This window comes from Mustela lutreola, chromosome 1, assembly GCF_030435805.1.
Source record: "Mustela lutreola isolate mMusLut2 chromosome 1, mMusLut2.pri, whole genome shotgun sequence".
Lineage (NCBI taxonomy): Eukaryota > Metazoa > Chordata > Mammalia > Carnivora > Mustelidae > Mustela > Mustela lutreola.
In genome coordinates, this window is record NC_081290.1 from 65171520 (window position 1) to 65194166 (window position 22647).

The 22647-nt window shown below is 55.4% G+C and overlaps 1 protein-coding gene across 4 annotated transcripts in view; it reads left to right on the plus strand.

The window, feature by feature from the left end:
* SORCS2 (sortilin related VPS10 domain containing receptor 2) overlaps positions 1 to 22647 on the plus strand; it is a 422409-nt gene that overhangs the window by 160811 nt on the left and 238951 nt on the right. For all 4 annotated transcript variants that reach the window (XM_059165935.1, XM_059165939.1, XM_059165918.1 and 1 more), the window contains exon 2: positions 7323 to 7390. In XM_059165935.1, the coding sequence (XP_059021918.1) occupies positions 7323 to 7390 (68 nt within the window). The remainder of the gene's footprint in view (positions 1 to 7322; positions 7391 to 22647) is intronic.

The following is a 22647-nucleotide window of genomic DNA, read 5'->3' on the forward strand; positions in this document are numbered from 1 at the left end:
TGGTTGGGGGGAAGATGTGCATGGTGGGTCCACGGGAAGCCCCTCCTCTCTCATTTAGGCTGGGGAAAGGTCCACAGGGTGCTGTTCTAGAAAAAGCCACAGTTTTGGCCTCAGACCAGCCTGACTCCAGCTCTGCCGTCTCTCGAGCACACCCTTGGGGTCACCCCCCCAGCCCCTTCCACACCTCCACTTCTAATCCAGGCGGTGGGAATGATGGTGCCCATCTGCGGGGCTGTTGGGAGACATAAAGGATGGGAATGTGTGTTCCCCCTCTCTCTTGCTGCGTCGTATCTGTGAGCAGTGGGACAAGGCCCCTTTGCTTGCCTGGGGCAGGGTCCAACACCCTTCCCCCACCGGGGCTTACAGCCAGGTCTGGTCAGGGTGACCCTGCCTGAGTGCAGTACCTGGCCCAGTACCTTCTGTGTCCCTTCACAGCCCAGCCACCCCCCAGCTCAGAATCAGGTTTCTCAAATGGCTTTTCTGGGAGAAAGAGAAAACGGACATTTATGGAGTGCCGACTGAGTACGTTCATCAGGGTCTAGTCTTCACCCTTCCATGGGTGCCAGTCCTCTGGCATAAAAATGAGCATCTTTATCAGGTTTTGAGGACAGGAGGGAGAAGGACTCCTCAATGTGAGGGCTGGGGAACGTCAGCCTTAGCTACCAGGGGGACAGCATGCTGGGGTATGTGTGTGTGTGACCCCAGTATGTGCACACGTGCTTGAGGTGTGAACACACAGTAAGTGACTCAGCCCAGGGCTCAGGGTCAGCAGCCGTAATGGGTCTCTGGTGAGAACCTACCCTCCTTTCCGTGTCTCCTCTGTCACCCAAGAGTAGGTTTGCTCCCATCCAGCCCCTATCCCGTCCAGCCCCAATACTGTCCAGAGCCATTCCCGTCCAGCCCCGATCCCGTCAGTTTTTCAGTTGAGATAACACTCGAGTGACCTAAAATTCACCATTTTAACTCTTTCCAAGTGGGCCATGATCCCGTGGTTTTTACATCTACCGTGTATTAACAGTTAACAGTGGCTCTGTTCACTGAGTGGGCATGCTGGAGGCCCGTCCATGCCATCCTTCCTTCCTCCTCCCTACGGCTGCGAGGTGCTCCCGAGGGTGGCCGGGCTGCGGGCCATCTATTCCGGCCCGTTTCCAGTCTCCCAATTACGGTGACGCAGGAAATGACTTTGGACATCCATCATTCCATACGCACAAGGACGTCTGCAGAGTAGCGCCCTGGGGCGGGGTGGGGGTCATTGCCAGGCCACAGCGTCCATGGGCTGCAGTTTTGTGAGCTGTGAGGTGTTGATTTCACCATGAGTGTGTCTTACACACCCACCAGCAGCCTGTCAAAGGTGCTGGCCTCTTGCGGCTCCTTTGCGAGCTGGCTCTCTCTGCCCGGACCAGCATCCTTCCGAGTACAGGTAGAGGGTGACACCAGGGCCCAGGCCAGCTGGCAAGCTGCCGTCTCACACATGCCCTGGCCCGGCTGGAGCCCCCAGCCCCAGGGAGCCTCCGGGAGGGCCTGCTGGCACTAGGAGACCATCCTGATGTCCGTCACCTTCCATCATCTTCCCTCCCTGCCAGCTGTAGACCAGCCTCCTCCACCAGCATGGGCTGTTGGGGTCAATGAAAGCAGCTGCCACCATCTGCCACCAGAGGCGCCCTCCTGCTGGGGCCAAGGAGCACTGCCGCCCCCCCCCCTCAAAGCTCATCATTTTTTGGAACAGGTGCTGAGGTGCTGGGGCTGGACGCCCACCCCCAGGAGGGCGTCTTAGCTCACAGCTTGGGACAGAAAGCATCCCTTTGTTTGTGCGAGGATCCCCAGGTATAGGTGGCTTTCCACCTTTCTGTGTGGCAACGTGTGTTTACAGACCGCAGAACACACCTTGGCATGTTCTCCTGGGCATCCTGGAAGCCTGAGTGTGGAGGGAAGGTCCTCATCCATGGGCCCAGGGAACCCAGCTGCTCCTTCTCTGTGGCTCCCCCTGCTGGCCATAGTGAGCGATGAGACTGTTTGTTGAATGAATACTCAAAGTCACCATAAGACATCTTATTCTCTGCCTTCTTTTTTGACCTCCCTTTTCTCAACACTGGTTACCTCATTTATTCTTTGTGTTCCCACATCAAACGCTAGCTGTATGATCTAGGGGCTCTTGTTTTATGTCTCTGTTCTCAGTGTGTTCACCTGTGTAATGGGCACAGTCAGTACATGGGGGAAGACACTAGCCTCCTTCCCATCCTCAGCATCTCTTCTGTGGGGCTCAGTGCACCATGGGGCAGAGAGCCAGGGTAGGCTTCTGCAGGTGTCCCTGGTCTGGACCCCTCCCCTGTCTGGGCTTCTGGTGGGGGTGAGCAGATGGGGACTCAGGCCCCTTTTTTGCATACAGAGATATGTCAGTGTGGTTTCTTAAACATTAAGGTTAAAACACAGATTCTGAGTCAGCAGGTCGGGGGTGGGGCTCCATTCGGGTTCTGCATTTCTGGGAGCTCTGGGAAAGTGTGCATGCCTGGGCACAGACCCCACTGTGAGCAGCGAGGACCTCGCCTGACATGGGCCGGCCCTGTCCCAATTGGCAGGGGCAGGGCCAGGGGCAGGGGAAGACTCATCAGTGTGCAGGGGGCCCTTCTGGGCCCTGAATTTTCCTTTTCTGATGGGAAGTCCATTCTCAGAGTTCACAGTTGAGCCTGAATTCTTGCTGCTGTGTGAGTGCGTGTGTGTGTGTGTGTCTGTGTGCAGTGGGCTTATTGATGGACAGCTGAACTAAGCCAGAGTATCTGTTACTTTTCTTGGATTATTCTTGAGCCTGTAGAAGGCGCAGGGCTCAGTGATCCACCCACACGAAGGGCTTGCATCTCCACTCAAGACTGCACAGCCAAATGAGGCCTGGCTGTGTGCTGGCCATGGGCAGGGGCCCCATGTTTCATGGGCGGCCACAGCAGGGCCCCTGGTCAGTGCTGCTGTGGGAGCTCCCTCCCCAGGATACAGAAACAGCTGATGTGGACATGTGCTCATGGCCATACAGGGGGAGGGGGCCTGGGCCCCGGGATACCTGTGCTCTGATTTCTGGTGGAAGCCCATGTGGATGGATGTCACCCTCCCAGCAGCCTTGTGACGACCTACTGAGTCTGCTCCGATGTGCAGCTAAGGAAACTGAGGCTCGGAGGGCCAGGCTTGTCCCCATGCACTGCACCCTCCTTGTTTGTTGGATTCTGCTGGAGACATGGGTGCAGCCATGCCTGGGGCACCTGACGAAGGTGAACGCTGTTTGCAGGTGCAGATGCTTCTTATTGTGCCATTGGGCTCTGCAGCCCTGGGCCCTGGTGCTCCCTACCGTGAGCCAGCCTCCTCTCCAACTTGCAGATCTGCTCACTCTCCTTACGGGTCCCCTGCTGGCGGGCGACTCTGCTGGTTCCTCCAGCTGCAGGGCTGTTTCCGGAAGCCCCTTGCAGGGGCTCTGAGGGACAGACCTGCTGCCTTGTTTCTAAGTGCATTGTATAGGCTCCTTGAAGAGCCTGAGGAGTGAAGGGTGTGTCGCTGGGGGTCATGGGGACAGTGACTCACTGGAATTGGCCCCATGACTTGCAGAAGGTCTCTGCATGAGTTAGGGTTTCTTTTCCTTCTTGGGGGGAGAGCCCTGGGCTGCTGCTCAGTGGAGGAGCAGGCTGGCGAGGCCCATTCCTCCCGCCTGTGGAGCTATTCCTGGGCCCCGAATGGGGCTCTTGGGGGACCAGGCCTGCCCCTGCTGAGCACACTTCCGTCCTCTGAATCTGTTTCTCCATTTCCCAAGGCAGGCATTGGATGAAGCCATCCCAGGTCACCCTGGGCTCGATGTTCAATCTGATGCCTCCTACAGCCTCCTACTTGGGCCCATCCTGCTGCTTCCCTGACTGGGAGATGAGATCCAGCAGGCTTGGGTAGAATGGGGTGTCTGCAGACTCTCTCTCTCCAGCTCTACAAGGGACTGGAGGGGGATTCAGACTGGGGATCAGGCCTGGCTATGCTATTCCCAGGGTCCAATGCATAGTGAAAACATAGGGCCCTTTGTTCAAACATTTTTAAGAAATTTAAGATGGGGACAGCATTAAACCAAGCATGGGCCCTGGGGGGCTGCTTGGGTCGCACACCAGCCCGTTGGTCCTGGCTGCCTGGGACACTCTGGTTGGGGACACCTCATGTATGCTGTCCCTGGGAAGGGGGTGGGTTCCCCCCACCAGGATTCATGGGATCCCTCCTCTGAGGGCTGGAAGGCATCACTGTGGACAAGCGGGGACCGCGAGAACGGGGCGAGTTCTGGACCCTCGGGTGGTGTTTGCTGGTGTCGGAAGGAGATGGAGGGGCTCTGGAGGGAGCCCCCGACAGCAGGGGTTAGTGGTGTCAGCTGGGGTTGGCTGTGGCCTCGGCCTGACAGATTCTGTTTCCGCCCTGGATCTGCTTCTAGAAAGGGATATTCATTCATTTATTCATTCATTCATTCAATGGAAACTCTTGCTCTGTGCTAAGCTCTGCGAATTCGGGTGGAATGAAATAGATCATGTCCACCCTGCCCCCGATGGAACCCACAGCCCAGCAGCCTCAAGGACAAGCCGGCCTGGGAAGTCCACAGAGCCTGGCTTCTCTTCCTGGGGTCACAAGTTGGCTGGACCCAGGGGACAGGACATCTGTCAGGAGCAGCCCCCCTGCCATGATCCCATGATATCTCCTGGGCCTGGGGAGCTGGCAGTGCGGGCGGGGGGTGAAGATTCAGGGGAGGACCTGGGACCGGAGGGGCCCGCCCTCCCCCTGCAGGGGCTGTTCTCCAATCCCGGTCTCCTCCTTGGGCGTTCCTGGCTGTCTGGAAGGAGTCACAGAGGCCAGTGGTGTGCTCTGGCCACCTCAGGGATAGGAGGAGACCATTGGCCACAGCTGGGAGCTAGAAGCCCCAACTCCTGTTCCAGACTTTTCTCCCACCAGATCAAAGCACCCAGAGCTCCGGGGATAGGCCAGCCACTGGAAAATAGTTCCAGGATATTTCACTTCCAAAGCTGTTCATGGAGGAACCCCTGCCCTCCCCCCCCATCCCTCAAGGGCAGGCCATACTTTTTTAGTTTTTTGTAACGACTTTCAAACAGTAATGAAAACACGGGGCCCTTGTTCAAACCCATGTGAGAATTTGAGGATGGCATCTGTGCACAGATGGCAGAGACCCAGCCTCACCCCGAGTGCGGAGGACACACCCTCTGGGCTCCCAGGCTGGCCCAGGTGCTTACCAGCTATGCGCGCAGGGCTTACCCTCCCTCAGCTTTGGCTCCTTCTTCGGTTGGTGGGGGATGATGAGGGGCCCGTGGGTCCTGGGTGGAAACAGGCCTTAGTCATGTTAGCAGGAGGCATGCCCAGTGCTGGGACCTGAGGCAAGACACAGTCCCCTTCCCCAAAGGGCTCATGATCATGTGGTGGGAACTGGTACCCACCCCAGGTACCAGAACGGGGAGGGTACCAGAAGGGAGAGCTCAGTGTCTGGGAAGTGTGGGGGGGCACTGAACCAGGGGAGGGGTCCAGGAGCCTTCTGGGAGGTGCTGTCCCTTAGACTGAGGTCTGAGAGTCTTGTAGGAATTAGCCAAGGAATTCGGAGTGGCGGTAGGGAGAGGGTCCAGAAGGCCTTCTAGGGTTGGTACTGGGAATATGAAGGGGCTGGGCCTAAGTGGAGAGCCCCACCCAGAAGGGGGCGGGAGGGGCACTAGCCCTGCCTGGAAAGGGACCCCAGAGGAGGACTAGTCCCAGCAGCAGAAACCCCCAGACAAGGAGCTCAGCCTGCAGAAGGGCTGAAGTGCCATGTTAGGGGGTGAGCTCCCTGCCCCTCCAAGTGTGTGGGCAAGGCTGAAATGGCTGGGGTTTGAAAAGGATGTTGGCTTGAGGATTTCACCCTGGAGGGGCTGCATTAAACAGACTTTGAGGTCCCTTCCAACTGTCACGCTCCAGCTCCTCGAAATCCCCTCTGGGAACAGCGAGACTATGAAATATAAATCAATAGGTTAAAAATACGCTTGTCGCCTGCACGTCCAGGCCCTGTCACTCTGCCTGTCTCCCTCGGTCTTCAGAGGATTCCTGCACGGCTCTGGCAGCCTGAGAGCCCGGCAGGAGAAAATCGCTTTGTTCCCGAGCAAGGCAGGGCTGATCATGTCTCTGTGGATGGGGCCTTGAGTTGGTTTTTGATCATTGCTGCCTCTAGGATGCACACTATCCCGTTGCGGCCGGCGTCCCCTCCTCATGCCTTCCCTGCTTTCATCGCCGGGGAGAGGACGATCAGGCAGACCATGTCGGGGGGCAGCTGTGCCCCCAAACCTGAAAGCTGAGGAGGTGCTGCTGGCAGGAAACCAAACTCAGGGATGACCGGTGTGGTGACCCCAGATTAGCTGGGGTAATGGCTCTGCTGGGGGGTGGGTGTTCCCCAGTTACCTCCTGGGGTTCCCATGGCAACGGGAGTGTTAGGAGCAGCTAATAGGGACTGACAGCGAGTGAAATGAAATTTGATGTATGGGAAAATGCATCGGCCAGTGAAATAATTGGGGAGAAGGCGCTTTCTCCTGCTGGGCAAGGCCAGTCCTCACTTCCTTTCTGTTGTTCTGTGAGAACTTTCTGGTGCTCTTCGATGCAGGTGTTTTTATCAGAACGAACAGTCATTTTTTCTCAGGGGTGTGAGATGGCACATGCTCTGTCACACAGGGCCCTGTGTGTGTGTGATGAGTTGTTCGGCATCCGTGGCATGAGTGTGTGTGTCCTCGACTGTGTGCAGCCCACCGCCAGCCCGCTCGGCTGTTCTTGGGCCTTCCACAGCCCGTCACTGGCTCTGCCATCAGCCAGTGCTCACCGGGGGAGTGGGGTAGGGTGGGGGAGGGGGGTAACCACAGCCTGCCAGTCTGGGGCCTCCTCTTGTCCTGGGTGCAGCCCCGGCGGGCGTTCTTGGCTGATCTCCAAGTCCCCATCTTTGGAACCCTTGTCAGATGGGTTCTGTGCCCAGCCTGGGCCACCACCTCAGTGTCCCTTTAGCCCCAGTTTGAGAAGGTCCAAGGCTGGGTTTGAGTGTTTCCTGGCAGCTACCGGGTGGACCTCGCAGGACTGGGATATTCCCAAAGTCACTGTGAAGAGTACGGTGAGGTTTCAGAACCTAGACTCAAGACGCTCTGCTGCAGGGCAGCTGGAGCCCCCCAGAGAGCCTGCCAGGAGGGTCCAGGCAACTGATATTCAATACAACACCCCAAATCCTGGGCGGCGGTAGGGGGGAGTCATCTCATCCCTCTTCGTTCAGAACCGTGAAACCCACTGACTTCTCTCTGTTGCCACCACAGGTGATCTTGATCCTGACGAAGTATTACCATGCAGACATGGGGAAGGTTCTGGAAAGTTCTCTGTGGCGGTAAGTCACTCCTCCTTATGCACCTGCGTGTCTCCCTGGGCTGAGGGCCGAGACCCCCCCATGCCCAGCAGGAGCAGCCCTGTGAGTTGATGGTCTCCCAACTTTCCCTTTGGCTGCACATTATGTGCGTAGGGGACAGGGAAGGTGATTGAGGGTGTCCCCCATGGGCCCACACAGCCCTGGAAAAGAGAGCTCTATAGAAAGTGTCTTCGCTGGCTTTTCTTTCCGTGTGTCCTCCCCCCACTTCCTTTTCTGCTTGCCGGGGGAAGATGGTTTGCATTGTGAATTTAGGTCAGTGCACAAATGCCCTCTGCCCATGCCCTAGACTTCAGATATAGCTCTAGGAGTCCACCAAATATGCGATTCCTCTCATTGTTCAGATGTGTTTCTTTCTCTCTGGCTTAGCTGAAGAGCTTGGTGAATAAATGGGGGGGGGGGTCTCTCTTTCTACGTGAGATGTGAATTCAGCCCAAGAATGTCAAGCAGCCATTCTGATGTTTTAAATGAGGTGGGAGAGAGGAGGTTTTGAGAAATCATGTTGGTTACTCTTGTCTTCGATGTTTACACCCGCTCACCCAGACAGCAGGGAGAGAGGCTCCCAGTGTCTCACGCCGTCCTTGCAAAGCTTTTCTCGGGCAAGGATCCTGTTTCCTGCGAGCGCCGACCGTCGCTCCCATGTTCCCTGGGTGTTGAACCGTTTTGATTTTCAAGATGTGTTTCTCAAGGAACAATTAATTCATTTTGAACAATACCCAGTCCTGCTCATCAGGAGTCCCGTGTGTGTGTGTGTGTGTGTGTGTGTGTGTGTGTGTGTCTGTGTCTGTGTCTGTGTTTGGGATTGGGGGGCCTCGAGCTGATTTATTTTTTGGTTTTTGGCTTTGCTTCTAGAGCAGGAGCATGATGGTTGATTCCGTTGGCTCTCGTTGGGGGATTCCTATGAGCCTTTGGGAAGGTGTTGAAATGGCACCTCGAGCTGGGTCCTTTCCCTGTTGTATGAGGATGGTGTCGCCTGGGGGCCAGCTGGTGTGGTCAGTGGTGGTCCTGATGGCGCCGGGTCTGGGGAGTAAGCCGCACGTGCCACCCTGGGTTTTTCTTACCCCTCTCCTGGCAGCCCTTTGAGGGTTTGTGCTCTGGAACTGGTTTCAGGGTTAGGCCCCCTGGGGAAGGGCTGGCCCATGGAGGCTGTCCCCCTCGCTGGGAGGATGGTCCAAGAATGGGTGCCTGGGTTATGCAGAGAACAGAGGCACCTGAGTCTTCTCTTCCCCCAAGCGAAATTCTGTAGTCCCCTTGTCAGCCCTGCGTGCCACATGCCTGCTGAGTTCTAAAGTGGGGGACTTCACCTTCCTCAGCACCCCCCAACTGTCCAAAGCCCGGGGGTCCTTTGCTCTCGGCAGCATCTCCATGGGCCGCACACGGAGGAGACGGAGGTGTCGTAGATGTTGTTTTGACAGTGAACAGCCCTCCTCGGTGTAATCTGTGCCCACGGGACAGAGTTGCCCATCCTTGTGGGGGACACGGTGGGGACAGTGGCTTTGGGCCAGCCCTGGGGTGTGGGGACTGGGCCTTCTTGCTTATGGACTCCAGATTCAGATTCTTCAGATGCGGGTAGAAAAGCCGAGAGAGAGGACAACCACCTACCTTGGGGCCGCTGGGACAGCAGAGTGGGGGTCCCTCTGCTCCACCCCGAGCCTCAGGTCCTGACCTATCCCTGCCTGGAAGACTGTGCATGCCCAGGCCCAACAAGCTGACCCAACCCAAAATGTCCCTAGAAAGGTACACGGTCTCGATGGAGGTTTTCTCCAGAGCAAATCAACAGACTTTAATGCTCTGCGTTCTCATCATTGTACACAGACATTTCCTCTCCTTTATTAAAAATACATGCAAAGGAATTAGTCATGTCGGAAGCAACCCCCTTCCCTGTTCAGCGCCATTCCTTCCTCTGTTTATCTTTCTCACGCGGTCGTGTTTATGGAGTCAGACCTGGAATGATGTCTCGCGTTCTTCACGCATCTGTTTCCAGCTCGTCTCTGTTGGCCTGTGGCCGCAGCAGGGCGCTCCGGAGCCTCGAACTCATGCTGGAATGGGTTCCTTCTGACGCTAGCCACGGCACCGCCATAAAGCACGTAGACGTGTGGTTTTCCTCCTCCTCCTTTGGGTCCTGATGTTTTAAACGAGGTGGGAGAGAAGGAGGTTTTGAGAAATCATGTTGGTTACCCTTGTCTTCGATGTTTATACCCGTTCACCTCCTTTAGGAGGCTTCACTTCCTGAAGTGGTATCCCGGAGCGATTAGCAGCAGGAAGACCACTCTTGCTCGGACCAGCCTGCCCAGCAATTGCCTGAGGTTCAGTCTGTGAGAAGGTCCTGGGGCCGCTGGAACAAAGGATGGAAGTGACAGGAATTCATTCTCCCCCCGCCCTGGAGGTGTGGGCAGGACCGGGCTACCCCTGAGGCTCCAGAACAGGGTCTTTCCCCTCTTCCAGCTCCTGGGGCTGAGCGGACTCCAGGCCACGTCCCCATGGCCTCTCCTCTGTGTGTCTGTCCTCTGTGTGTGCCTTACGATGACACTTACCATTGGATTTAGGACCAGCCCAGGTGATTGGGGTGATCTCATCTCACAAGCTCTAGCTTAATCACCTCCATAACTTCCCCTTTTCCAAAGGAGGCTGTGTACCATCTCTGGAGGTCAGCCATGGACATGTGGGTTTGGCTCCACCGTTCAGCTCCCGGCGTGGTCATGTCTCCTCTGGCCACACCATCCAGATCTGACTTCCTGAATGGCTTTTGCCCTTGCCCCTGGTTCTCCATTCTTAGCCATGCTCCCTTTCCGCCGCTCCATCTGTGGTGGGGCCCTGTAGCCCTTCCCAGCTCCTCCCCTTTCCCCCTGCTACCCGTCCCAGCCTCTGCCCTTGCAGGGCTCTGGGGATGTGAGAAGCACACATGCCCACAGTCTGGTCCTATTCACTCGTCCCCAGTGGCTTCCCAAGACTGACACTGGGGCAGCCCAGCTCTCCTTGTCCCGGCACAAGGGATTCAATGCAGGTTTGGAAGCTACAGTGGCAGGTGTAGAATGTTGGCGCTCGTGGTCCTGCAGAAAGATGATATGGCTTGTATCCATTCCGGGGTAGAGCCATGACGGTTTCAAGAGAAAGAGAAATAGCATTGGAACACAGAACTAAGAACGGCATGGTGTGTAAGGGCTCCTGTGCTCCCATTCCCTGCCTGCAGGAAAATGTTGCTGGGTCCTTCTCCTGGTTTGGGGCTGTTCTCCAGATACATGGGGCAGCCAATGTGACCTGAGTGGGTTTCCAGGACACTGGGCAGGCAGTTGGAAGACTGAGACCATTCCTGGACAAACAGAAGAAGGGGTAGCCCTGAAACAGTGGAGGCCAAGTCCACAGCCACCCGGGGCCCGCAGCCTGCAGCAGATGTTCGCGACACCCTCCACCCCCTGGCAGCTATTTGGGGTCACTTGGCTGGTGGGGGCTAGTGGGTGATAGGCGGGAACAGTCTGGGTGAAGCCACGGAAGCTGAGAGCTGAGCCTGGGCTAGCCCGGTACTGGGTCCCTCACTGTCATAGATGTTAATTTTATTTTTTCTTGCCTGGGATTTCTATCTCTTTGAAAAACACACTCTTACAGATTCTGATCAAGCCTAGCTCTCTCTTCCCATCCCCCACACCCCGCCATCGCCCACCCAGAAGAAACCACCTTCTTGAAACTGGCGGGGACCGTCCCTGAGTGTGCATTCTCGGTGAACGAAACGCGTGAGCATCAGTCCACCATCGATGGGTTCTACTGTTCAGCGTGTTTAAAGAATTGATATAAATGACATCATGGTGCCTTTCGAAATCTGATTTATATTCCCAACTCGGTTTTGGTAATTTCTCCGTGCAGCACGCGTTAGCTGGCTGATGTCTGCGTCCCCCTGCTGGGGGAGTGTGAGGATTCCCCCCCGCCCCCGATTTTGTTATTCCCATCAGGGCTGCCATGAGCGTCCCCACATGCGTCTCCAGCTTCCTTCTTCGCTCCCTGCTGCCCGTCTGTCTGCCGAGGGATGCCCACTCCACGTCTCTACAACCACCAGGCTTCGTGTATCTGCACTAGGGTGGGTGTGAGGGTGTATCTCATCTTTGTGATTTCGCATTTTTTTTATTTCTCATCTTTGTGACTCTTCATGAGCCTGGACGTACTTTCCAGTATATAGTGACTGGTCAAGTTTCTTCCCCTCAGATTCACCTGCTTGGGTCACCCATCTTTTTCCTCTAGGGGGCTTAATGTTTTCTTAAACCCTGCCTCTCTGCCTTCAGGACCCTTGATTCTAAGGCTCCCAGCAGGCGCTGTTCATTCTCTCCCAATGGCTTCTTTTTAAAAGGATTTTATTTATTTTTGGGGGGAGGGAGAGAGAGAGAGCAGGTAAGAGGGAGGGGCAGAAGGAGAGGGAGACTCCACTGAGCAGAGAGCCCATCTTGGGGCTCGATCCCAGGACCCCAGGATCATGACCTGAGCAGAAGGTAGACGCTTCATCAACGGAGCCCCCCAGGCGCATCTCTTTCCAGATAGCTTATCAGAGTGATGCCTCTTAGAAGTGTTTTTTTCTTTGCCACGTTATTTTGTGCACGATTCTTAGAAGAGTCAATATGTGGGCGATAAGGGCGCCTAACAAGTCACCCTGAGCTCAGTGGTGTGAACCACATTCTTACCCTCATGCCCCTGGGTGGACTGGCTTGGCCCGTGGGTGGACTGGCTTGGCTTCCTTGCGCGGGGGGGGTGGGGTGGGGTGGGGGGTGGGGGTGAGTGGGTAGGCAGCTCTACTTCAGGCCGCAAGCTGGTGAGCATGGCCTGCTCCCCCTGTGTTTGTTCTGGGACCAGGCTGACAGGAGAGAGGTCGTGAGGACATGTTCTTACCCTGTGCCACAAAGCCTCTCAAGAACCCTGCGCCCACGGTCTCTCAAGAACCCTGCGCCCACGGTCTCTCAATCCCATGAGCACGTTCATGGCTTCTGCTCACCTCCCATCTGCTAGAATTCTGTCCACCAAAGCAACTCGCGGGGTTCATCCCAACCGCAGTGGGGGAGGGGAGCGGAGCAATGTTTGCTGAGCGACAGTTGCATATATCACATTGGTCATAGGGGTTTGGTAAAAATACACGTTTTGTGGTCCTCTAAGTTTGGGAAAACTTCTTGGGTTGAAAATCAATCAGGTTTCTCTGCCTCAGGACTTTGGGCATCTCTGACATGCCAGTGCCCCTCGGACGTCTCCTGGGGGGACTTGGGAGGCGTTTCTCCATCTCATCCGAGACCGCACTCTTTCATTTTGATTTTATTTAAATATTACTTCATTTTAAATTTAAATTAAATCAGATTAATTTCAATTCCATTTTATTTATGCATTTTAATATGTATGAATTACTGTATTTTTGTTCGCTGAGCATTTCCTGGGACTGGGTTTCCTCGGCACTGACTTTGGGAAGCTCTCTTTCATGGATTTTGCATTCTAGTGGAGTTGGCATTTGAGGTGTTGAGATCACTTCTCTTCTTGTAGGATGTTATCGCGTTGTTACCCAACCCTGCTTAAAATCCGAGTGGGTTCTGCGGTCCTATCCTGTCTCCCTGGATAGAATTTGAGCATTCTGTGTTGGGAACACAGGGACTGGGGTGCTTGAGGCATTGAGCCCCAGTCCTCTGAGGACCTCTCCACGTGCACTGATACAAAGCAGCCTTCCTGCAGACATGCATGACAGCAGGGGTGGGGACGTCCACGTGGCTCAATGTCCCAGGGTGAGGTGGACAGAGACGGGGTACGCCCTTCCCAAGCCAATGGCAGTCCCTTGGGGGCCCCGGGCTTCAGGGTGAATAGGGACACACTGGGCCGATGGAGTCCCTCTTGGAAGGCGGGGCAGCCTTAGACTTCAAGGAGCTTCACCCCGAGGCTAACTTGGGCTCTGCTGCTGCGTGGTTTGTGCCCTGCACGCATCGCGCTTCCATTTGGGCTCTGAGACCTCCCTGCCTCACCGCATCGTCTCCTGTCTCCCCTGAGCTGTAGATGGCAACGTGAGGACAGCAGCTAAGGCGTGGACGCCTGGCACTTAGTAGGTGTCCTCCCTCTCCCACCGGCCTCTCCCGGCGAGGGCTTCAGCATCACTGTGGAGGCCTGAGCTTGATTTAATCAAGACCCAGAGCAGACAGGGATCAGGATAGGCACTGAGTTAAAAGCTTTCAGGGGTTGAGTCTATTCAGTAAATAATTCAATTTGAATCAACAGTTTGAATCAACAGTTTGATGAGGTCAGGCTCTGAGGCCTTGAGGTACCCGTAGAATGTTCTAGAACAAGAATCGGGGTGGCTGGAAGGTCACAGGACATTTGAGGAAGTCCCTCGGCATCCCCATCCCCGAGCCTCTTCTTCCTCCCTCTGTACTCACTCAGGTCCTGGCTCCCCCTGTTTCACGACCCTCCCAGGACTCCTCCCAGCCGGTGGTGACTATCTTCCTCTGCCCTCTCCTCCCCCGACCTCTTCCCCTTGCTTCCTTCACCTCTCTCCACCATCCATCTCCTCATCTGCTCATCCCCCTTCTGTCTGTCTATCCTTCATCCATTGACCTATCCATCTCCTGCATGTTCATCCCCCGTCCACTCACCAACCCCCCACACCCACTCATCCATCCATCCATCCATCCATCCATCCATCCATCCACCCTGTATCCCTCTCCTGTCCACCTACCACACCCCAGGCATCCGGGCATCCATCTACCTACGCATCCCTCTCTCCATCCATCTGTCCTCTATCTGCCCTCATGCATCCCCTGTCCACCCCCCCACCCCCCATCCCCCCACCTTCTATCCCCCCACCTTCCATCCCCCATGTATCCATCCTCTATCCCCCAACCCCCCCTTCCTTGAATCCAGCCATCCAGGCTCTGGGTTGGAGTAAGGCATGGTGAGGCAGCCCCAAGACCCCCAGTTTAGTAGCGGGCACAGATGAGCAAGCGATGCAGGTCGATGACATACACTCTGCACCACGATGAACCTGAGAGAACCGGGGAAGCGCTAGATGCCTGCACTCAGTTTGGTAGAGCGGGTGGTGGTCAAGGAGGACTTTCTGGAGGAAGGTCCCATCCTCTGGCACCACTACAGTGTCCCTGCCCTTCCAGGGCAGCTCTCTTTGCACGGTGCCTCCCGCATGGGTATACTCGTCCCCTACAGCCCCAGTTACCACCCCTCACCCCACACCCGCCGCCGGCGGTTTCAGCCCTGGTGCAGCACACCTCATGCCCCACACTCCAGCAAACCTTTGGCGACCTGAGCCTGCATTAGGGAGTACAGCTGCTGGCCCCAGCAGGTGAAAGGAACATTCTAGTCCTCTCCAGCCTGGTCAAGCCTGAGCCCAGCTTCCTGGGGGTGGGGGTGGGGTGGGGTCTGCCCTTGGGGAAGCCACATGCCATCTGGGCTCACCCCTCATCCTTCCTGTGGTTTTCTCCCTCCTGCTCTCGTTGTGTCCTGCTCCTATGACCCCATTCCTGCAGGCTGGAAAGGCCAGCCCCAGGGTCTGGAAGACTGCACACAGGACCCCACCTCCTTTGGGAGGACCCTGCAGCACCTAGCAATGGCAAGGAGGCCCGTTGCAGCGATGATGGCTGCTAGCCGGCTGTGAAGGCCATCCTGTCCCTCTGTGGGCTGAGCCCACAGCACAGCCTCCCAATCCCTAGGATCCTCCGAGAGAAATGGGGGATGGGGCTCAGTGGGGAGGGGCAGCCTGTGAATTTGGGGTCGTGATCTGATTCTTGGGCCTGCATTTAGCCGAGGGCTGTCTCTTTGGTGCTCAGTACACTTGCAGATTTTCGTCTAGAGCACTTCCCCAGCTCCCTCTTTGAAGGGCCCCCCTGGGGACAGCCTCCTTAAGAACTCTGCCCTGCGTCCCTGGCCCTGTCCTAGCTGTGTGCAGATGTCCCCTCCCCAGCTGGGCCAGCCACCTCCCCTGGGATCTCCCAACCCTCTCCCACAGCCCGCTGCTCACCTCCTCCTGGGATCAGGGTTTCTGTGTTCTCCACTCTGTAGAACAGACTCAGGCCCCTGGGGTTTACTGAGCAGGATCAGCATCTGAGAAACACGGCCGCCCGTGGTAGTCACTTCACGTTCCCTTAACTGGGGGCTGCATGCCGCCATCCACCCCCCTGAAAGATGTTCTCGAGGGGCACCTGGGAGGCTCAGTTGGTGAAGCACCTGCCTTCGACTCAGGTCATGATCCCAGGATCCTGGGATTGAGCTCCATGTCCGGCTCGTTGCTCAGTGGGGAGCCTGCTTCTCCCTCTCCCTCCACCCCTCTCCCCTGCTTATGTTTTCTCTCACTCTCAAATAAATAAAGTCTTTTTAAAAAAAAGAAAAATGGGCGCCTGGGTGGCTCAGTGGGTTAAGCCGCTGCCTTTGGCTTGGGTCATGATCTCAGGGTCCTGAGATCGAGTCCCGCATTGGGCTCTCTGCTCAGCAGGGAGCCTGCTTCCTCCTCTCTCTCTGCCTGCCTCTCTGCCTACTTGTGATCTCTCTCTGTCAAATAAATAAATAAAATCTTTTTAAAAAAATGTTATTGATAAGGATATTGCTAAATTCTTCTCCAGAAAATTCTCCCTAAAAAAAACTTATTTCAAAAAAATTATAATCTATGATTATCGTAGAGATTTTGGAAACTGTAACATAGATGGGGCACAAAAACTACCCCGCAGTAACCCACCTTAGGAGATTACAGCCGTTACTATTTCAGACAAATGTTCTCACTAGTCCTTTTCAGATGCAAATATATACGTGTTTTATAAATTTTCGATACCAGTTTCATGTTATATCTTAAACATTTTCCTATGCGCCTGCATGTTTTCAGAATACTGTTTTTACTGGCTGTATTCTACACTCTCGGCAGAAGGAGACATTATTTATTTAACCAAATTCTTGTTTTCGGATATCGGCGTCATTGTCAGTTTCCAGCCGCGTAAGGACGTAAGTTGGGCTCTGGGGAGCAGCCTGCCCACACGTTGTCCCCATGTCTCTGAGGACTTTTGTAGGGTAAACGCTTGAGCACAGGCTTCCTTCTGTGTCTGTTGGGTCATGGGGTGTTGGGATCCTCATGTACGTCTTGGAAGCATCGGGGCCAGGTGGGAAGCTGGGGAGAAATCAGAGCCCCATTTAGGGAGGAGGAGATGAGAGAGACGCCACGAGAGCCTCTTCCTGTCCTGGCACAAACGCTCCTCCAGCTGAGGAAAGCCGAGGTGGCCCAGTCCAGGAGCGCTGTCCTGCGCACCCCACAAATGGATGGAAGCCTTTGACCTTGACTGACTGGCCAGAGCCCCGTCACTCCCTTGGTGCTTCTTGAGGCCCTGAAATGTGTCAGGCACCGTCCTAGGTGTCAGAGACTCAGAGTGAATGGAACACAGGTGTCTGCCCACCCCCACGACCATGGGACATCACCGAGCTGGAGGAGAACAGGGGATCCAGGGTGAGCACCTCCCCATCCCATCTGTGAAGCCCTGTGAGGCCTGACCGAGCCTGAGGAGCTGTGACCTCCCAACTTACTGGACATGTGGGACAGCATACCCTAAAAGGAACCTTAGAAATGGGTTCTGAAGGATGAATAGAAGTTCACCAGGTAGGGAAGTGGAGCGCGTTGACATTGAGCTTCAGCTCTACTTGCTCTGAGGCTTTGTTTCCATTTATTTGATTGGGGCACAAGTGGGCCTCATAGCTGCTACTTAATCCTTCCCTTTTCAGAAAGATCATATATTCACTAGTATTTTTGGTCACTCTAGAACTATTCTTCATAGTGGTGGTTAGGGGACCCGTGACGGATTAGCCTCCCTCTTCTATAGAAGGAACGAGAGGAAAAAGACCACGTGGAAAATAAAAAGTTTTCAAGGAGAACTTGGGACCAAAACCCTTTCTATGTCCAAAACAGGGCACACTCAATAAACTGAAGTTTAACACAATTTTTTATTAACAGCCATATTAGACTTAATTTGTTATATTTTATACAAATAAACTGTTTAGAGAGGTTTTTAAAAATTATAAGGGAAATGAACATACAGTATAAAAATTTTATAATTGTACTTAAATTACAATTTAAGTGAAGGTGAAGCAGGGGATGGTGAAAGGTGAAGCAGGGGACGGGAATCAAGGCAGCAGGAGAGGCAGGCAGGGGCGCAGAGGCTGGGGATGCCCAGAGTTGTGGGGAGCCCCCTAAAACTGGCCAGGATGGCGCACCTCATATGTTTATTTTCCTTTGCTGCTGTAACAAATTATCACACACCCAATGGCTTAAAACAACCCAGGTTCATTACCACGTAGTTCCAGAGGGCACAAGTGCGATGTGATATGGGTCCCACTGGCTAAAACCAAGTGTTCCCTTCCTGAAACATTAGTGGAGAATCTTTATCATGGCCTTCTGCAGCCGCTCAAAGCCACCTGCGTGCCTTGGCTCATGGACCTCCTCCACCCTCACTGCCCAGCATGACCTCTCTCTGGCCCCTCTTTTACTTCCCTCTTTCTCTGACCATAGTTTGGGCAGGTCCTCCCTTCCAGGAGCTGTGTGATTAGATCAGGCTCACTGGGAGAATCCAAGAAGATGGCCCCATCTCCAAGTTCTCCACTTGTAAACATTTCTCTTGGTGCCAGCACACTGCCATGCCTTGGGATTATTGGCTGTGAATGAGACACCAGCCTTTTTAGGGAGGAAGGGACTGATGGGGGTGCTGGGCAAACAGCTGCTGTGAAGGAACCCGCAGGAGAGGGCAACTGGTCATTTCAGAGGAGGTGGTATCTGAACTGGGCTTTGAAGGATGAATAGGAGTTTTCTAGGTGGACAGGCAGAGGAAAAGCGTTCCAGATAGAGGAAACATTGCCTATGGAAACGTGGAGGCATGAGCCAGCCTGGTGGGGGGAATCTTAGGAAGTTGGGAGGGGCTGGTCAGAGGATGATGGGAGACAAGGTTGGGGGGCCTGTGAGGGTTGGACCCAGGAGCCCTGTATGCACGAACGAGATGACCAAACTCTGTCCTATAGGTGGTGGGGATCTAGGCATGGGGTTGTGGATTGGATTGAGCACACAGCTGCAATATTGAGGGGGACAGTGGGGGGCAATTGTATGATTTAGGGAGACCCACCAACAAAGTGGAATATGGAGAGGGGGAGACCATGGGACCACAAAGCCTCATCCCTCCTCGCCCCTCTAGGACCCAGTGGAGTGCAGAGCCCCAGTTCCTGGGAGGGAGGAGTTGGGGGTGGGTGCAGAGTGCCATTCTTTCCCTCACTTGCCTCCCGCACCCCTTCCTCCCCCCGCCCCACCCCTGCCTTACTCTGCAGTCTACAGAAGAACAGAGCTGGGTTCCCTGCCCTTTACGTTAAAATCACACTCTGCCCTGGAGATTTATTGCATTTTAATAAAACTCCCTGAGTGGGAAACATATGAAAACACTATCTTTGTTTTCTATTATGTAATAAACCTCGCTTGAGTGTGTTTTGAAGGATGGAGCCATAAATCTGTTTACAGGGTGAGCAGCATCCAGGGGACGTGCTGGTGGCCAAGTGGCTTCTCAGGGGCCCCTGTTGTTAGCCTGTGCCGGGGACAGTGAGTCCGTTTCTTGGAGCCCTGGTTTCCCCATCCACAAAGAGGGAGCTGCGGGGTCGAGCACGGTACTCTTGGTATAATTTGCTAAACATGAGGGTAGAAGATTTAGCTGTTTTTATTTTGCTGTGAACGTTATTTTGTTGGGAGGTAAATGCTAATATTTGGGGGAAGTATGACACCCTGATTCTGCATGTCCCAGCTCTGCCATTCATTAAGGAACATGGGCAAGTCACTCGCTGTGTCTGAACCTGTTTGCCCACCTGTGAAATGGGTCTGTTTGCTCCCTGAGCTCTGCTAATGAGGGTGGCAGTTACTGGGGGGCACCCTGCAGGGGACCTGCTCTTCCCTGGGCCTGACCCCTGTCCTCTGTTACAACTCCCCACGTCTGTTCCCTGCGGTTCCCGTCGTCACTGATGTCGGCCCTGGAGGATTCAGGGAAGGAAGGCCACCTTCCTGTTCAATGGGACCCGAGCCGGAGGGTGGCCCCTGAGCCAGGTTTGGGGAAAGAGGGGTCTGCAGAGGAGAGCACTGGGGAGAGAGTCCTCTCGAGGGCTTTGGTGGTCATCGCATCCTGATGGCAGGGAACATACAGGATTAAGTAAGTGGGTGGGGGAGGGGATCCTGGAGAAGCTGAGTTTCAGGACTGGTGTCACATAAGCAGACATGCGCTGGTGCCATCAGCTGGGACCCTTACCGATCTGAATATTGTGACTCCTCACCTGCCCCCTCTCTCTCCTGTCCCCTCTTCCCTCTTGTCCCCACCATCTCTCTTGTCCCCTCCCTCCCTCCGTACTGTCCCCTCCCTACCATCCTGACCCCTCCTCCCTCCCTCACTTTCCTCTCTCTCTTCAGCAAGTTTCTCTGAGCCCCGAGCCCATTCGGGATACCCTCCTTGACTCCAGGAAGTCAGAACTGAATGAGAGCGACTCATGGCCCCTGCCCTCATGGGGCTCCTGTGCTTCTGACCTTCCTCTCTTCTCCTGGAGATAGTGTGACAGGTGGCTGAGAGCACAGGCTTTCAGAGCAATGAGGAGTCTCTCCTGGCTCTGTCTTATGAGCTGTGTGGCCTTGGGAGAATCACTCCCCTTCTCTGAGCTCAGGTTAGCTCAACATCAGTCAGATGGGGACAGCAGTATCGCCTGGTTCGGCGGGTCCAAGGACTGAGGAAGCATCAGGGAAAGCAGCTGTCACTGTCGCCACCCTTGCTGATGGCACTGGGGGCTGGGTCACTGAATTTGATCCAAGTCCCTTTGTGTAGCGAGTGTGGTCTCTAAGCTACAAGCTGGCGACTTTCTCCACTGGGCCCTGGGAACCGTGGAGCGACTGTGCCACAGGCCTGGCCCTCACGGGGCTAGAAGCTCTGTCTCCATCTCCTGTCCCCACACGGGGCACGCTCAGTGCTGCATGATCCCTCTCCTGGATGACGTGCCAGACTCTGAATCAGCAGAGGTTAGTTCTGCACCTCCCCTCAGAGCCGCTGTCCCACCAGCCTGTGTCACGAGCCCTAACGTGTTAGTCGCAGTTTCTCTGGGCTGTTTTCTTTGTTGTGATGATCATAAGCTCTCAGGATTTAAATGCAGTCTTTGTAACACTGTTATTTTAATCAGTTCTCATTTCCAAACCTTCTTCCCATATGGCGCATCTGTGTGCCCCACCAGGTGCAGGCGGGAGGGAGCCATGTCCTTGCCCGCCTTCTCTCTTGCCACAGGGTCTAGAACAGTGCCTGGTGCCCAGGGCTTGAAAGCAGAGACCAGACATCTTGCTTGTCTGCTCTGTGAGCTGCTCTGGGTGGTGGGGGACAGGTTCCAGCCAGGGACCAGACTGGGACCAGAGCCTGCACTCGCCCAGTACTTGCTGTGTCTTTGGGCAGGGTCTGTGCTCTGGAGAACCAAGCTGCCTTCTCAGGGATGTGAGCTCTAGGAACGGGGGGCTGCTGGTAAATGTTAACCACCGACCCCTCAGGAAAGAACCCTCATGTGTGCTGCTTCTCAGGGCCCATGAGAATTGACATGTAAATTCCTTACCATGGCCATTCACAAGCCACAATGGAGTTTGGAGGAGACATGCAAAAGGGCTCTAGCTAGCTGGTGTGAGCTGATGTGAGCCAGAGTGAGCTGTCGTGAGCACAGCATTGTTCAGAAAGATTCCCGAGGCCTCCAGCCTTCCAGGAATGAGCAGATCTGTGAGCAGCTGGCTGGGAGAATGCCACTGGCCCAGAGCAGAACAGCTGGGATGTTGTTGGCTCTTCTCAGGAAACTCGGCCACCAGTAATGCTGGCACCTATTGTGTTTCCTGGCTGCGTGTCAGGAGGAGGTGATGGGGCTGGACAGTTCTCTGTTCCTCATCCGAACAGCAGGATCATACTCTCAGCTCCCTTAGCAAACCCCCAGAAGCAGAAGCGCTGGGTGGAGAGCCTGGGAGATCCAGGCCTGAGCACCATGTGACCCCAAGAAGGCTGTGCTTTTGCCTCTTGGCTTTGCTTTCTTTGTCTGCCTGATGTGGATGCTGAGCCCTGCCTGCTGGCCATGAAATCTGGGTCTGCACGGCCTTCTGAGTCAGCTGGGGAAGTGGAGGCTCAGAAAGATCCAGAGGCTTGCCCACAGTGGCCCAGGATGTTGGCAGCACCCCCTCGTGGTAGCAGGAGTGGGATCCCAGCAGGGCTGGCTTTTCCCAGGAGGGTCTCAGCAGGAGCTGGGTGAGGGACCGCCAAGGGACCCTGTTGCTTCCTGCTCACTATGGGATGGGGGGCAATGGCAGGGACGTTGTGTCCATGAGTCCTGACAAGTCTGCTTAGCCTGCCATCACGCAGTTGGGTGTCCTCTCGCCCCTGGAAGGTCACCCAGTCAGGACAGTGTGTGTGGGGGGGTGGTGGCCAGCACTGAGGTCAGGGTGAGAGGACCTCAGATCCCACGGCCCCAACTCCTGCAGGCTGCTGTGCTAACCACCTCCCGGTGGGGCTGGCTCTCAGTCTTGGGAGAGCTGCCAGGGGGCGGATCCTGTCAGGGTCCACGGGAGAGTGGAATAGACCCTGCCCCTCCCCTGACCTTGGCCCCTTGGTGGGATGAGCTCAGGGACTGGCCCTGGGAGCCTGGGGGCTGCATGGGTTCCCCCCCATTTGGGCCTGGATTCTGGAGGCCTGCAGGTGACCCTTGGGTGCTCTGTGTTCCAGCACAGTCCTGGCTGTCAGATCCGTCCACAGTGAGGGCACACAGCCAGCACCGGGACATGAGAGGCTTGTGTTTTCAGTTTAGCTAGATGTCCCCAAGCCCTGTCCCTTGCTGGCTATGGAGTACCACAGGCTGGGCTGGACTGGCCATCTCCTGCTCCAAAACGGGCAGGAAGCCCCCTACCCATTGTGCTGGTGATATTTAAATAGAGCAGCCTGTGCAAGGCGCCCTCCGTTTATGCTGGTAGTTTAGCTATGGAGGCCCTCCCCACGAGGGCCCAAGCAGGGAAGCTGGCATGGGAGGAGATTAGCCCACTGCTTCGGGAACCCACTGCAGAGTGAGTCTGGTGGCTTCCCCACCCCAGGCTTGGTGACAAGACAGATGACCTGCAGAGGCAGGTGCTGGCGGCCCACGGGGCCGAGCCTCCAGGCATACTTTGGCCAGAAGAGGACCAGAGGAACATGTTACTGAACCACCAATACAGAAGA